The sequence below is a fragment of the Belonocnema kinseyi genome, chromosome 2, assembly GCF_010883055.1.
Source record: "Belonocnema kinseyi isolate 2016_QV_RU_SX_M_011 chromosome 2, B_treatae_v1, whole genome shotgun sequence".
In the NCBI taxonomy this organism is placed as follows: Eukaryota; Metazoa; Arthropoda; class Insecta; order Hymenoptera; family Cynipidae; genus Belonocnema; species Belonocnema kinseyi.
Genome location: NC_046658.1, coordinates 92808964 through 92823314, shown reverse-complemented (window position 1 = coordinate 92823314; position 14351 = coordinate 92808964). Strand labels below are relative to the sequence as shown.

Here is a 14351-nt window from a genome sequence, read left to right as displayed (position 1 = left end):
CAATTGTTATAAAAAATCCACAATTTGGAACTCACGCAACATTTTCCTTTTTTGTAGAGTTACTTCTTTCCATCTCAAAAATAATATATTATTACAAAAAAAGTTGCGTATAGTGATAATTAACATTATATTTATATTTATGAAATCTTCTGAATAAAATGACTGAATAAGTTATTCTGCTGATAAGAAGAACCTTAAAACTAAAAAAAAGTGTAAACTGTGAATCAGTTTCTAAGAATTAAAAAAAAAACAAGATAGTTATGCTGTTGACTGGCAATCCATTCTTTTATAAGATATTATTCCTCAGATAAATAGAAATAACTGCAAACAATAACAATTTTCTTTGTTTAAAACTGCGATTTGAGTGTATTTGTTTATAAAAATTGTTTTTAAAATACAATCTATTGTGACAATAACAACCATTTGAATTTTTAGATAGCGTTGAATCCGTCTATGATGAAGTTATTTTATTGGACAATTTAAAAAATATGTATTTTTAAAGTCCAAGGTTTTTCCAGAAAAATCATCATTTCGAAATCTTGCACTTAACTCATCGCCAAATGTAGTAAATTTTGTCTTAGACGTTTTTAAATTTATAGAATAAAGAGCAAATTAAACTCTCTAAATCTGGACCGAGAAGAAGAATAAACATTACGCAATGGCTGAGCAATCATAAAAAAATATTCACCCGTGGAATGGAGATTTCGGGAAAAGATAAAAATACGAGATTTATCGCGTCCGTTAATATCTTATCATGTAATCATTATGTGAATAAATTAATATTTGACCTATATAAATGAAGGTAAAAAAATTAATTTTTTTCGAAGAAAATTTTCCTATAATTTTTTTTTTCAATTATATTAATATTATTAAGAGCTATTCTCTTTTTATCCATAACCAGGACACAATTTCAGACAGTAAATTATCCTACTTTCAATATTTGTTCTCTATGGTACCCTATTTGCAGCCCATAATGGCTGACATAACAACTTTTTAGTTCCTTTTTTAAGATGAGGCCACTATAGTCACTTTATAAGATAAAGTCACTGTAATCACTTTTCTTTTAATAAATAACTCATGTGTTAATCAATATTTAATATACAATTATTCTCAAATATTTCAGGTTATTTTTAAAGATTCCAAGGTGTTTTTAATAGATTCCAATAATCTGAAGGGATTTTTTAAGATTTAAGGGTATTTTGGAAAATTCTAAGGAATTTTCAAAAGCCCTTAAAAGTTTCAAGGAATTTTAAAAGATTTCACGGAATTTTAAATATCTGAGGGGACTGGGTTTTAAATAATTTGCTAGCGAGAAGTGAGGTATATCATAGGGGTTTAAAGATTTAAAGAGATTTGAAATTATTGGTTGGAATTCATGCTGAATTCTTATTAATTTATTCTTTAAATTCTATAGAATTAAAAATTTTTTTTTCATTTACTTGAATTCTTCTAATCAATTCTACTTAATCAAATGGATTTTTTCAAAGTTTTTATTTAATTTATCAGAAGGATCAATTGATAAAATGATTTAAAATGATTTTAGGTATTTTTTCAAATCCTCGGCTTTCTCAAGAGCTTTGAAAAATGTAAAAATATTTCAAAAGAATTTAAAGGTTTTGAAATATTTTAGGTTAAAGACTTTGAAATACTGTTGGTTATTTTAAAAGATTCCAAGGCATTTTCAAGCGATTTAAACAATTTCACGAGATGTCCAAAGCTTTTAATAATTCTAAGGGATATAAAAAATTTTCATGCGGTTTTTAAGAAATTGGGAAGATATGGAAGGATTTAAATAGTATATTTCAAAAGATTCGAAGGGATTTCATAAGATTTCCGAAGGATTTCAATGATTTTATGGTGTTTTAAGAGCGATCAAAGTATGTTAATAAATTTTCCAGGATTTCTGAAAGTATTGTCAAATGTCATGAGATTTTATAGTATTTTAATAACTTTCCATTATTTTATTCACAAGAAGTGAGGGATATCGTGGGGATTGAAGTATTTCCAGATATTTTAAATTTTTTTTACAATTCATTTAGACTTCGCCCTGAATTATTCACTCAATTCTACTCAATTCAATAGATTTTAAAAAAGTTGTTGTTTATTTCATCATGAAGTCTCTAAAGTCACCATAAATTCTTAAGAATCTTACGAAATTTTTATAAACTTACTCAATTCAATGAATTTTTCATATTTTAGAAATTTTTTTTAATTCACTTGACTGTTTTAAAAATTCAGTCTGATTTTTTAAATTAATTTTATCGAACTCTTCTTATTTCCCTTAAATTGCTCTCAATTTACTCAGATTTTAATGCAATCAATGGAAAATTTTCGATTTAAAAAAATGTTTCCAATTCATTTGACTTATTTTGAATGGCTTCGTAGTCATTAATCGATTTTTGGGTTGGAAATTAGTAGGGTTTCAAAGATTTGAAATTAATTTTTGGAATTCACCCTAAATTCTTATTAGTTTACTCTGAATTCCTTTTAATTATTTGAATTTCTCTTGAAATTTTGTAATTCACTTGAATTCTTCTAAATTTACTAGAGATTTTTACCCTCGCTTTGAAATCATAGGTATTTCATCAAATCTTTTGAATTCCCTTGAATTTTTGTAATCTCATTTCAAAGTTGCTGAACTAATTTAAGTTTTGTGATATTTTTAAATTGTTTTTAATTCATTAGAATTTTTTAATTCACCTGGAATTTGTATGACTTTCATCCTGTTCTTATCGCCTGAATTTGTCCAAATTATCAATTTTCATCTAAAAAAATGATTTTGTAACTGAAAATCAAAGAATTAAATTTTCAGTTAAGAAACCAATTAAAAAAAAAGAATTCTCAGCAAAATAATTCAATTATAAACTAAAAAAGATAACTTTAAAAACCAAAAATTTAATATTTCAATTTGCAGTAAGAAAGGTTCATTTAAAAAAAAAAACGAGTTTTCAGACAAATTTATGAATTTCCAATTAAAAATACAAATTATCAACGAAAATGGAATATTTATAGCTTCAGATAAAAAAAAGTAATTTTCAATTGAAAAGAAACGCATTTTCAACCAAAGAAATTAATTTTTAATCACAATGATCAATTTCCAACCAAAAATATGAATTTTTGACCAAATAATGGATTTTCAATGCAAAAGATAAATTTTATATCAACAAAAAAACAAATTTTTAACCAAATACTTTTTTCAGGGAAAGAAATGAATCCTTAAGAAAAAAAAGAAAAATTAAATTTTCTACTAAACAGATAATTTTTTAACGAAAAAGTTTACATTTCTATCAAGAAAGGTAAATTTTATACACAAAAAAAGGGAATAGTTAAAATGAATTTTTAACTTAAATGATGAATCTACAAATCAAAAAATGTCATTTTGAAATAAATACATGAATTGTAAACTAAAAAGATAGATTTCTTACCAAAAATAAAGTAGGATAATTTTTAGTTAGTAACATAAATTTTCAATACACAAAAAAAAAGAATTTTCAACCAAAGAAATGAATTCTTAATCAAGAAGATGGATTTTCAACTAGTTGAGAGTATTCTTCTACCAAAAAGGACAGATTTTCAACAAGTAGTTAAATTCTTACCGAAAACAAATCTATTTTCAACAATAAATATAATAGTTAAATTTCCAGTAAAAAAATAATTTTCATTAAAATTAAAGTAAATTTTTAACGAAATAGTATAATTTTCAACCAAGAAGATTAAATTTCTATAAAACATACAAATTTAAGACAAAAAATGGAACATTTACATTCCCAGTTAAAAAAATTAACTATAAAGAAGAAAAAACTAATTTTTTACCAAAAAAAATCAATTTGCAACCCATAAGATGAATTTTCTACCGAAGTAGATGAATTTTTAACAAACTACATGAATTTTCTACCAAATAATTGAATTTTTAAAGGAATTTCCAACCAAAAAGATGAATTAGTCACAGGGAAGATTAAATATTCTCCCACAAAATTCAAATTTTCAACTGAAAATGTACGAGTTAAGTTTTCAGTTAAAAATAATCAATTTTAATCTAGAAAACACAATTTTCAACAAAATAATTAAATTTTGAATAAAAGAAAGATTTTTTAATTAAAATGATGAATCATCTACCAAATAAATTAATTTTTAACAAAGTAGTTCCACTTCCAAATAAGTAATTGAATTTTCTACCAAAAAAGATTAATCCTCAAAGAAAAACGTGGATATATTATATTTCAACCACAAAAAAGATTCTAATTTGATACCAAAAATAGTTCAATTCAACCAAAACAGATGAAACTTTCTATAAAATGGTTTCAATCCTCAGCCAAACGAGATTAATTTTTAACCATAATAATAAAATTAATTTTAACTTTAGTTTATCCAAAATTTATTAACTTGTCATGTTTTCTTTGACATTCCCCGACTTTATGGAATGACTTGCCCTACAGCAATTATGTAATTTAAAAAAAGGATATGTTTATTTCACTCAACAATTTTGTTGTAAAAATATTTGTATTAATTATCATTTATTTTTTTAAAGCAATAAATTCTTTAAATTCTCTTTAATGCTCTATAAATTCTGAGCATATTCTCAAAATAAATTCGTGGTCATTTACGAACTCCAAGGCCATGCACATGTGAATAAATATTTCGTGATTTCTAAGACAAAACTTGACAATTTACACAATTTTTTTCCGTAGTTATTAAGACAAATCTTTTCCAAAGAGGAGGGGGTGAAATTTTTGTAGTTTTTTCGAGTACCGTCGACTTGAGTGACTTGCGTATCACTTTTAATATCAATAAATAAAATGTTATCACTTACAGGTCGAAAACATTTTTTATGATTACTCTATGATTAGTCATCTCTTGAGTCTATAAATTTAAAAACGTTTTAGAAAAAATTTACTATATATTGGGCAATCAGTTGAGCGGAAGATTTCGAAATGATGATTTTGCTGGAAAAACTGACTTTGAAAAAAATGACTTTGAAGCTAAATATTTTCTAATTGTTCAATAAAATGTCAACATATAGGCGGATTCAACGCTATCTAAACAATCAAACGATTGTTATTGTCAAAATAGAATGTCTTTCGACAACAACTGTTATAAAAAACTCACTTGTATCATAGTTTTAAACCGAAAAAAAATATTTTTTGCAGGAATTTCTTTTTATCTAAAGAATAATATCCTAACACAGTAGATTAGCATTTATCGACATAATTATCTTATTTTTTTTCAAAATTCTTATGAACAAAATTCACAGTTCACTTTTTTTTTAATTATAAGGGATGTCCTTCTCGGCGAAATTACTTATTCGTATCGTAAGAATTAAATTCCGCTGAAGAGAATCCCTTTTAAGTCAAAAAAGGCCAAAAACAGTGATTTTATTCATAAGAATTGACAAATACAATGATAAATATATTACTATACATTATCAAATGAGAATTTTTCGGTTATAATATTAATCTTGAGATGATAAGAAATGTAATTTTTTTATAATAATTTTTGACAACAATCAAAAGGGTTGCTGAATAGCAATTTCTTGTGTCAAGATATTATTCTTGAAAGAGAATGAAATCATTCACAGAAAAAAATTGTCAATGCTTAAAAACGCGAAATAAGTAAATTTTGTGTAAAAATTGGTTATAACAGTTTATAAGAATAAACACTGTTATAGTTTAGTTTTGAGTTGTGATTAATATTGTTAAATTTACATAACCTAACGACGAAATCAGTATATGTATGCATTCAAACTAAATTCAACTAAATTGAAATTAAATTTGCAACTAAAATTTAAAAAAAAATAGCTGAAAGACATGAATCTTCAACAAAAATTTGCATTTGAATTTAAATTCATAAAACAGACTTCGACCAAAAAAAAAATAAATTTCTAGCAAACTAGATTAATTTTAAAACCCCAAACACGAATTTCCGACCAAGACTATAAATTTTCTACCAAAAATACGATTTTATATACGATACATTCATTTACAAACAAATTAGTAAAATTATCAAATAAAAAGCAGATTTCAACGAAAAATAAAATTCCACTCTCAAGCCAAAAGACGATTTTTCTGTAAAACAGTTGAATTTGCAACATGAACATATGAATTTCTAACAAAACAAATTTGTTTACTAATCTAAGAAATTTTAATTTTCAACAAAATAGTTTCACATTTAGCCAAAGAGAAGATTTTTCAAACTAAAATGATGAATATTTAACTGAAATATTTTGATTTTCAGTTTAAAATTTAATTTTCATTTTTAAAAAACAACTAATCTTCAACCAAAGAAGATGAATTTTCAACAAATAATGTAATATTAGACATTTAAACCAAAAAATATGTTAATTTTAAGTAGAAAACAGTTAAATTCAAGCAAAAAAAGACGGATTTTATACAAAAATATTTGAATCATCAGACAAAGAAGATTCCTTTTCTGCACACAGTTGTATTTTTCAATAAAAATATATTTTTTTAGTTAAAAATAGAATATTCAGGATGAAGTAACTGCAAAAAAAATAGAAATAGATTTTTAAAAACTTGTCAGCCAAAAAGGATTAATTCTGAACCAAAAAGAACACAAAGTATTTTTAAACAAAAATCATTATAATTTAGACAAAGTTTAGAATATTGAAACACTTTTGAATTACTTTAGTGTTTTTGATCAGAAAAAATTGAATTTTCAACAATCAAGAATAAAAGAAAATTGTTAATTTAATTTTTAAATGTCGCGAATTTAACTTGATATTTTCATAAATTAAAAAATCAATCTGTTGAAAAATGGTGAAAATTGAAAATTACATTTTGAAGTTTGAAAACTTAAGAAAAAAGCGAATTGTGTTAAAAATGTGACATTTACATAATTTTACCTGAGACTTAAATAAATAAATATTTCAATCCATGAAAAATTGAAAGTCTATTTTTTGAAAATAATATAACAATTAAACAAGTTTTCGTTACGCTAGGTTAGTTTTATTATTATTAAAAAATAATAAAACTAACATGACGTAACGAAAACTTTTTTTATTGTTACATTATTTTCAAAAAAAAATAAACCTTTTCGATTTTTTATGGATTGAAATATATACTTATGGAATTCTCATCTCAAACTTAGAAGATATGAAATTTTTAACACTTCTTTTTAATACGAGATTCAAATTTTCTTGATTTTTCAAATATTCAAAAGGGAATTTTCAATTTTCATAATTATTCAAAAGGTTTCACTTAACATTTTTGAAAATTAAATAAAATATAAAGTTGAATGTAAAACGGATAAAAATTAAATTTATAATCTTCCACTTTCCGAGTTTATTTTTAAAAAAAAGTCAATATTAGACGAGAAACACTAACATAACGTCACAAAAACTAGTTTTATTATTATTTTTGAAAAAATTGACTTTACGTAATTTTACATGAAAGTCTAATAAGTAATATTAAATTGAAAATAATGATAATATAATATAATAATTAAAAAATACTAATAAAGCACTAACATAATATAACAAAAAACTAGTTTTATTATATTATTATCAAACAAAAAAGACTTTTTTATTTTATTTTATCTTTTGAAATTTTTACTTATATTCTCATGTAAAATTTTGTAAAAGCCATTTCTTCGAAAAGCAGACAATAATAATAAAAGAAGTTTTTGTTACATTATGTTAGTGTTTCTCCTCTAATATTGGTATTAAAAAAAATGCAACTGTTTGATTTTTTATTTATTGCGGAAAATATTATATATTAATTCTGAAGTAACGATATCAATTTTCATTATTTGTAAATAGATCAGAGATACTATGAAATAAAAACAATTTTGTTTTAATATTAATCTTACATGTATTTCAATTCAAAAATTGCTTGAGACAACAACATAAAACATTATTAAAATAAACTTTTTTGTATGTTTTAATATTTTTTAATGAAGTTTTTTAACTGTAATGACGTCATCAGTAATATTATTTTGATTCTAGAAATCATAGAAATCATATTGGACTTGAAGCTAATAGATTTTTTTGTATTTAAAATAATACATGCTTTACAGTTTACAGTTTTTTGTCGAAAAAGATGCAAAATCTACGAAAATAGATTAAATCCTTTAATTTAAAAAACAAATTTTCAAAAAAATAGTTGAATTTTTATCGAAAAAGGATGCAATTTCTACTAAAATACACACATTTTCTACTCAAAAATATATATTTTATACAAAAAGTACATTTTTTACAAAAATAGTTCAATTTTCAAACCAAAAAGATCAATTTTGAACAAAAAAGAATGACTTTCACAAAATTGTTGAATTTTTAACCAAACAGTTGCATTTTTGTCGAAAAAATATGCAATGTCTACTAAAATAGATTAATTTTTTAATTGAAAAGACAATTTCAACGAAAGAGTTAATTTTCTATTTTAAAAACATTTCATTGACTTTTCAACACCAAAATATAAATTTTAAACAAAAAATACACTTGATTACAAGAATAGTTAATTTTTCAATCCAAAAAGTCGAATTTCGAATGAAAAAGGATGACTTTTTAACCAAATTTTTGAATTTTCAACCAAATATTTGCATTTTTGCCTAAAAAAGATGCAATTCCTGCTAAAATAGATGAATTTTTTAAATTTAAAAGACAAATTTCAACAACAAAAATTTGACCTTTTGTTTTACAAAAATTTCAGTTTACTTTTAAACATCAAAATATAAATTATTATTAAATAAAATAAAATTTTGCTTCGGAAATAGATACATTTTTTAATTAAAAAGACAACTTTTCTACAACAAAAATAGTTGGATTTTCATCCAAAAAAGATTTCAATTTGACTTTTCCATACCAAAATATTTTTTGGAATCAAAAATTAAATTTTTTATGAAAATAGTTCAATTTTCGAACAAATAATTACATTTATAAAAAAAAAGATAATTTTCAGGAGGAAGCAACTGCAAAAAATAAAAATTGAAGACACACAAATTACTGACAAGAATATTAAATCAGGGTTACCGCAAAACTTAATTTAAAAAATAGATTTAATGCTTTCACAATGATTCATCTTAAACTTGAACATTTCTAACCCTAGAATCTTTTATAAAGGGAATAAAACAATTTTTTATTTATTCTTCTAGATATTTATATAAAGTTATACAAATTCCCTGACTTTTCCAATATTTTTTTTTAAATCTCTTAATTTTTCCTTACCAATAAAATTCCCTGACTTTTTAAAAAATTGTCGTTGACTAGGTTTGTTTTTATTTGAAAATTTACCAAAATTACGTACATGAATTAGGAGGGTTTTTAAAATTCACGAATATTTTCTGAAAACAAAAAACATTTTACGATAATTGTTCTGAAAACAGTAAAATGAATTAGTTTGAGAATTAAACGTAAAAGTAAATAAAATATGTTTTATCGATTTATTCGAGCATCATTGGAAATTTTTATCAGAGTAAATTGATAAGAAAAAAATACATACAAGTCTTGTGCCTCCTCATAGTTGAATTTTGAAGATGAAAAAAGATGTGTTGTTTCTGCCTGAAGAGGACGACTCATAACAGAACTAAAAAAGTCCAGCTGTAGTTCTGGTTTTGTGCTTAAATAAGAACTTAAACAAATTTGTCCTTTCTCACAAGGGGGTGGAATGAACAACAGGGAGATGTTGTAAATCGAATGACAAATATATGCCAAAAATACTCCAGAAATAATGAGACTAAACGACGGCCACTTCATTTTTACACAAATTTTGCACTTTTACAGACAAAAATATGGAATGATAATAAGTTTTTAAGCAAATATCAAATTTTCACATATAAATTACGTCAAATATGGTTATTATATCTACTGTTTACAAATTGAACCTGTCATTTTTAGGTTATAAACAATTTAAAACTACCCTCGCAGTAATTACCGGCCTAGAATGAACATTTTGGATTTAGTTCGCGAAAACTATTGATATTTTATCACTTCACAAGTTGAAATTATTGTAAACGTTATAACCAAGCGACGAATAGCAATTTGACACATCACCACCAATACATTCTAACCTCAAAGTACCGTTATTGTCTTAATTTCACCGTATGGTAGTTTTTATGATAAAACTATGAATTTTGAAAATTATTTTTAGTACATTAGTATATCAGTCTTTTTTTAAAGCTCGAGGAAAAATTTCAAAATTGATAGCGTTACGACTGAGAGAGAAAATATCACAGATTGAATTAAGTCAAAAAGCTCAAAAAGTAAACAGAGCAGAGCAGATCAGACGAGATGTTTGTGTGAAAATGATTTCAGTTTTAAGTGTGTGAAAAAAACGATATCTAAATTTAGAAACTAAAATCAATTTGATAAAAAAGTAAAGAATTTATTTTAAAAATTTGAATATGTTTTTCGACTTTATTCGCAATTTTGCTGTTTCTAGAAAATTTGACAGGGGCGATTTTTGCAGACGACGCGGGCTAAGCGCCCCTGTCGAAAGAGCGGGCAATTCAAATTTGTTAAACAAAACCGTCGATTTAATTACAGTATAATTTCGCAATTTTTTTTCTTCAGCTTCGATTTAAAAATTTTCGAAAATTGTCATTTTGTATATATTATATTATTTTCATTAACTTTAATTCAAATGAAACTTTTGAAATTCAATTTGATTTTTTTAAACTTTATAGAATCATGTTTTTTATTAAAAATTCAATAGTTTATTTGCATTTTTATTTTCTCTCGCTTGACAGAAAAATCTTCTTTGTTGAAAATTCAACTCATGTTGAATTTTTTTCAATTCAACTGTTTTCTATTAAAAATAAAGATATTTTTTGCCTGAAATATCTAACTTCTTTTTGGTTTAGATTTGATCTTTCTTGGAATGAAAATTTAATTACTTGGTTGAAAGTTAAGCTCTTTTGTTAAAAATGAATTTTGTTGGTTAAAAATTCATTTATATGGGTGAACTTTAATTTTTTAACTGAAAATTTAACTATACATTCAATTTTTTGTTGATAAAAATAATTACATTTTCAAACAAAGTGATTAATTTTCAAGTAAAAAAATTAATTGCGAACAAAACTAATGAACTAAGAAATAAAAAGGATATTTTTTTAACCAAAACTTGAAAGCTGAATTTTTAGTATTTATTAATTATAATAAATACATAATAAATATCACTATTATTCAATATAATTATATAAAAATATTAATTTCAAGTCAAAAGAAAATTTTCAACTAAAATAGTTAATTTTTCAAACAAAAGGATTACTTTTCAATCCAGAAGATTAATTTCTACCAAAAAATACGAATTTTCAACTTAAAAAGGTATATTTTTAAACAATAACTCAGCAGTTGAATGTTTAGTTAACAATTAATTTTCAACTACAATGATGGAATATGAATTTTTAATCAAGAAGATTAATTTTGACAGAAAAATACAAATTTTCAACTAGAAGAAATAAATAATAATTTCCAAACCCAAAAAAAGAATAATTAAAAAAATAGTTGCAATATAAATCAAAGTGATCAATTTTTCAAAGAACTGGTGAATCTTCAACGAAAATAGCTGAGTTTATACCAAGAAGATTAATTTTTAACAAAAAATACGAATTTTCAACTAAAAAAGATAATTTTCTAAACAAAAGTTGAGGACTTGAATTTTTGATTAAAAAAATCATTTTTAATAAAAGAGATTAACTTTCAAATACGTAACTAAATTTTAATTTAAAAAATATGATTTCTGAACAAAAAATGCAATAGTTTAAATTTCAACAACAAAATAGATTTTAATCTTTCACCAAAAACGTTTAAATTCTAACAAAAAGGACGAGTTTTCGACTTGAGTTTTGAAATATTACAAATTTTTCAATCAAAAAAGAGAACAAATTGCAAACAAACTATTGATTTTTCAATCACCTAGATGAATTTTCTACCAAGAAGATTAGTTTCCACCAAAAAATACGAATTTTCAATGTAAATTAATAATAATAATAATAATTTTCAATTAAAAAAAGACATTTAAAAAAAATAGTTTCATTTCAAATCAAAGTGATATATTTTCAAATAAAATGATGAATCTTCAACGAAAGTAGTTGAATTTTCAACTAAAAAAACTATTTTTTAACAAACAAGATTAACTTTCAAACACGTAATTAAATTCTTGCTCTAAAAAATATGAATTCTGAACGAAAAATGCAATACCTTATATTTCAACCACAAAAATTATTTTAATTTTTAACCAAAAGCGTTTAAAAAAAAACATTGAAAAAAAATAGTTACATTTCAAATCAAACTTCAAAGTGATCAATTTTCAAATAAAGTAGTAATTCTTCTACCAAAATAGTTGAATTTCAACCGTGAAGATTTATTTTTTATAAAAAATTCGAATTTTCAATTAAACAAGATAATTTTTTAAACGAAAATTGAGTAGTTGAAATTTTTGTTAAAAAATTAAGTTCCAGCCAGAGATGAATTTTCAATTAAAATGATAAATCTTCAAATAAAAAAAAAAATTAATAAACAAGATTAACTTTCAAGCACGTAATTAAATTCTCGTTCCAGAAAATATGTGTTCTAAACAATAATGCAATAGTTTATATGAATTGATATGAATTTTGAAATATTACAAATTTTTCAATCAAAAAAGAGAACAAAATTTCAAACAGCAAGATGAATTTTCAACCAAGAAGATTAGTTTCAGCCAAAAAATACGAATTTTCAATATAAAAAAATAATAATTTTCAACAAAAAGAAAACATAAAAAAAATAGTTGCATTTGAAAACAAACTTCAAAGTGATCAATTTTCAAATAAAGTGGTCAATCTTTAACGAATGTTATTCGAATTTTCAACTAAAAATATTATTTTTTAAACGAAAATTGAGTAGTTGAATTTTTGGTTTAATAAATTAATTTCCATTCAGAGATGAATTTTCAATTAAAATGATAAATCTTCAACCAAAAAAAACTAATTTTTAACAAACAAGAGTAACTTTCAAACACATAATTAAATGCTCGTTCCAAAAAATATGAATTCTAAACGGAAAATATTGTCATTGATATTTCAATAAAAATAATACGAGTTTTCAATACGAGGTTAATTTTTAAACTAAGAAAGATTTTTCAATGAAGAGAGAGAAAATTTCAACAAAAAAACTGTTTAGTTTTCAACTAGATACTTGATTTTCCAATTAAAACGATCAATTTTCTATCAAAAATAGGATAAATTTCCAGTTAAAAAAATTATTTTTAAATAAAAAAAACCCCAGTAATTTTCAACAAAATATTTTAATACAGTAATATAAAGCTTCTAAATTCATACAAATTAATGAATTTCCAATTTTGCATAACAATTTTTGTTTAAATTTACTTATTTTAATCTAAATTACATAATTAATAATTTACGAAACTATGGGAGTCTCAATGATGAAAAAGTGAATAAACGAATTCGAATGTTATTATCAGGGTGGCCGTTTTAATAGAAGAAAAAAATTTCCGATCATTTTCCGGGTTTTCCCGGTTCGCAAACATTTTGCACGGTCAATAAAATTAAAAAATTCGAAACCTAAGGCTAAATATTTTTCCATTTGCAGTAATAAAAAATAAATTACAAATCAAAGCTCTCAAAATGGAACTCTTGAATTTTAAAATTTTGAGATTGAAGTTTAAAAGCTTCTTCATTCAAAAATTTTATATTCAATTGCTCAAGAATTTACACGTAAAAAATGGAAAATACTAACACTTTTCAATTGTAAAATTTGTAATCAAATTTAGATAATCTGCAAAATTTAGAACTTTAAAAAAATAGTGGATTCAAAGATTCAATTCTAAAAATATAAATCCACATTATATTATTTGAAACAATTTTAAGGTAGAAACGTTAAAAATTGACAATTTAATTTTGCTTTAAACTGAATATTTCTTAAATTAGAAGTTAAATCTTTCTAATCTCGAGTAGTTTAAACATCCCTGAAAAGCTTCAAAATTTTATTTCAAAATCTTGAAAAATCTAGAAGTTGTTTTAAATATTTTTGAAATTTGATTAGAACTTTTAAATATCTCTTGAAATGAATAGAATTTTTCCTAAAATCTTTAGTAAATCCTGGAAGTTTAAACAAATTTACTTAAAATCTTCCAAGAATCGTTTTTAACAATTTTGGAAATCGTTTAAAATATTTTTGAATATTCTTTTAAAATAATATTCCAAATTGAACAACTATTTTCAATTTTCCTAGGAATCTTACGAAAATATTTTTATTCTTTTGAAGCCTTTCGCAATTCTTAAAAAGTTAAGTTTATTTATTTTTTTTTTAAATCTGCAAAATCTAAATTTTGATTTAAATTAGGTTGCATTGTAAACTGAATGATGCCATAATTGCAAGAAATAACAATTCAAATAATTAT

At 23.2% G+C, this 14351-nt stretch overlaps 1 protein-coding gene across 1 annotated transcript in view; it reads right to left on the bottom strand.

The window, feature by feature from the left end:
- LOC117168565 (cleft lip and palate transmembrane protein 1-like protein) overlaps window positions 1-10375 on the bottom strand; it is a 69282-nt gene extending 58907 nt beyond the window's left edge. Inside the window, exon 1 of the mRNA XM_033354315.1 lies at window positions 9453-10375. Within this exon, the coding sequence (XP_033210206.1) occupies window positions 9453-9706 (254 nt within the window). The 5' untranslated portion in view covers window positions 9707-10375. The remainder of the gene's footprint in view (window positions 1-9452) is intronic.
- Window positions 10376-14351: the final 3976 nt, after the last annotated feature.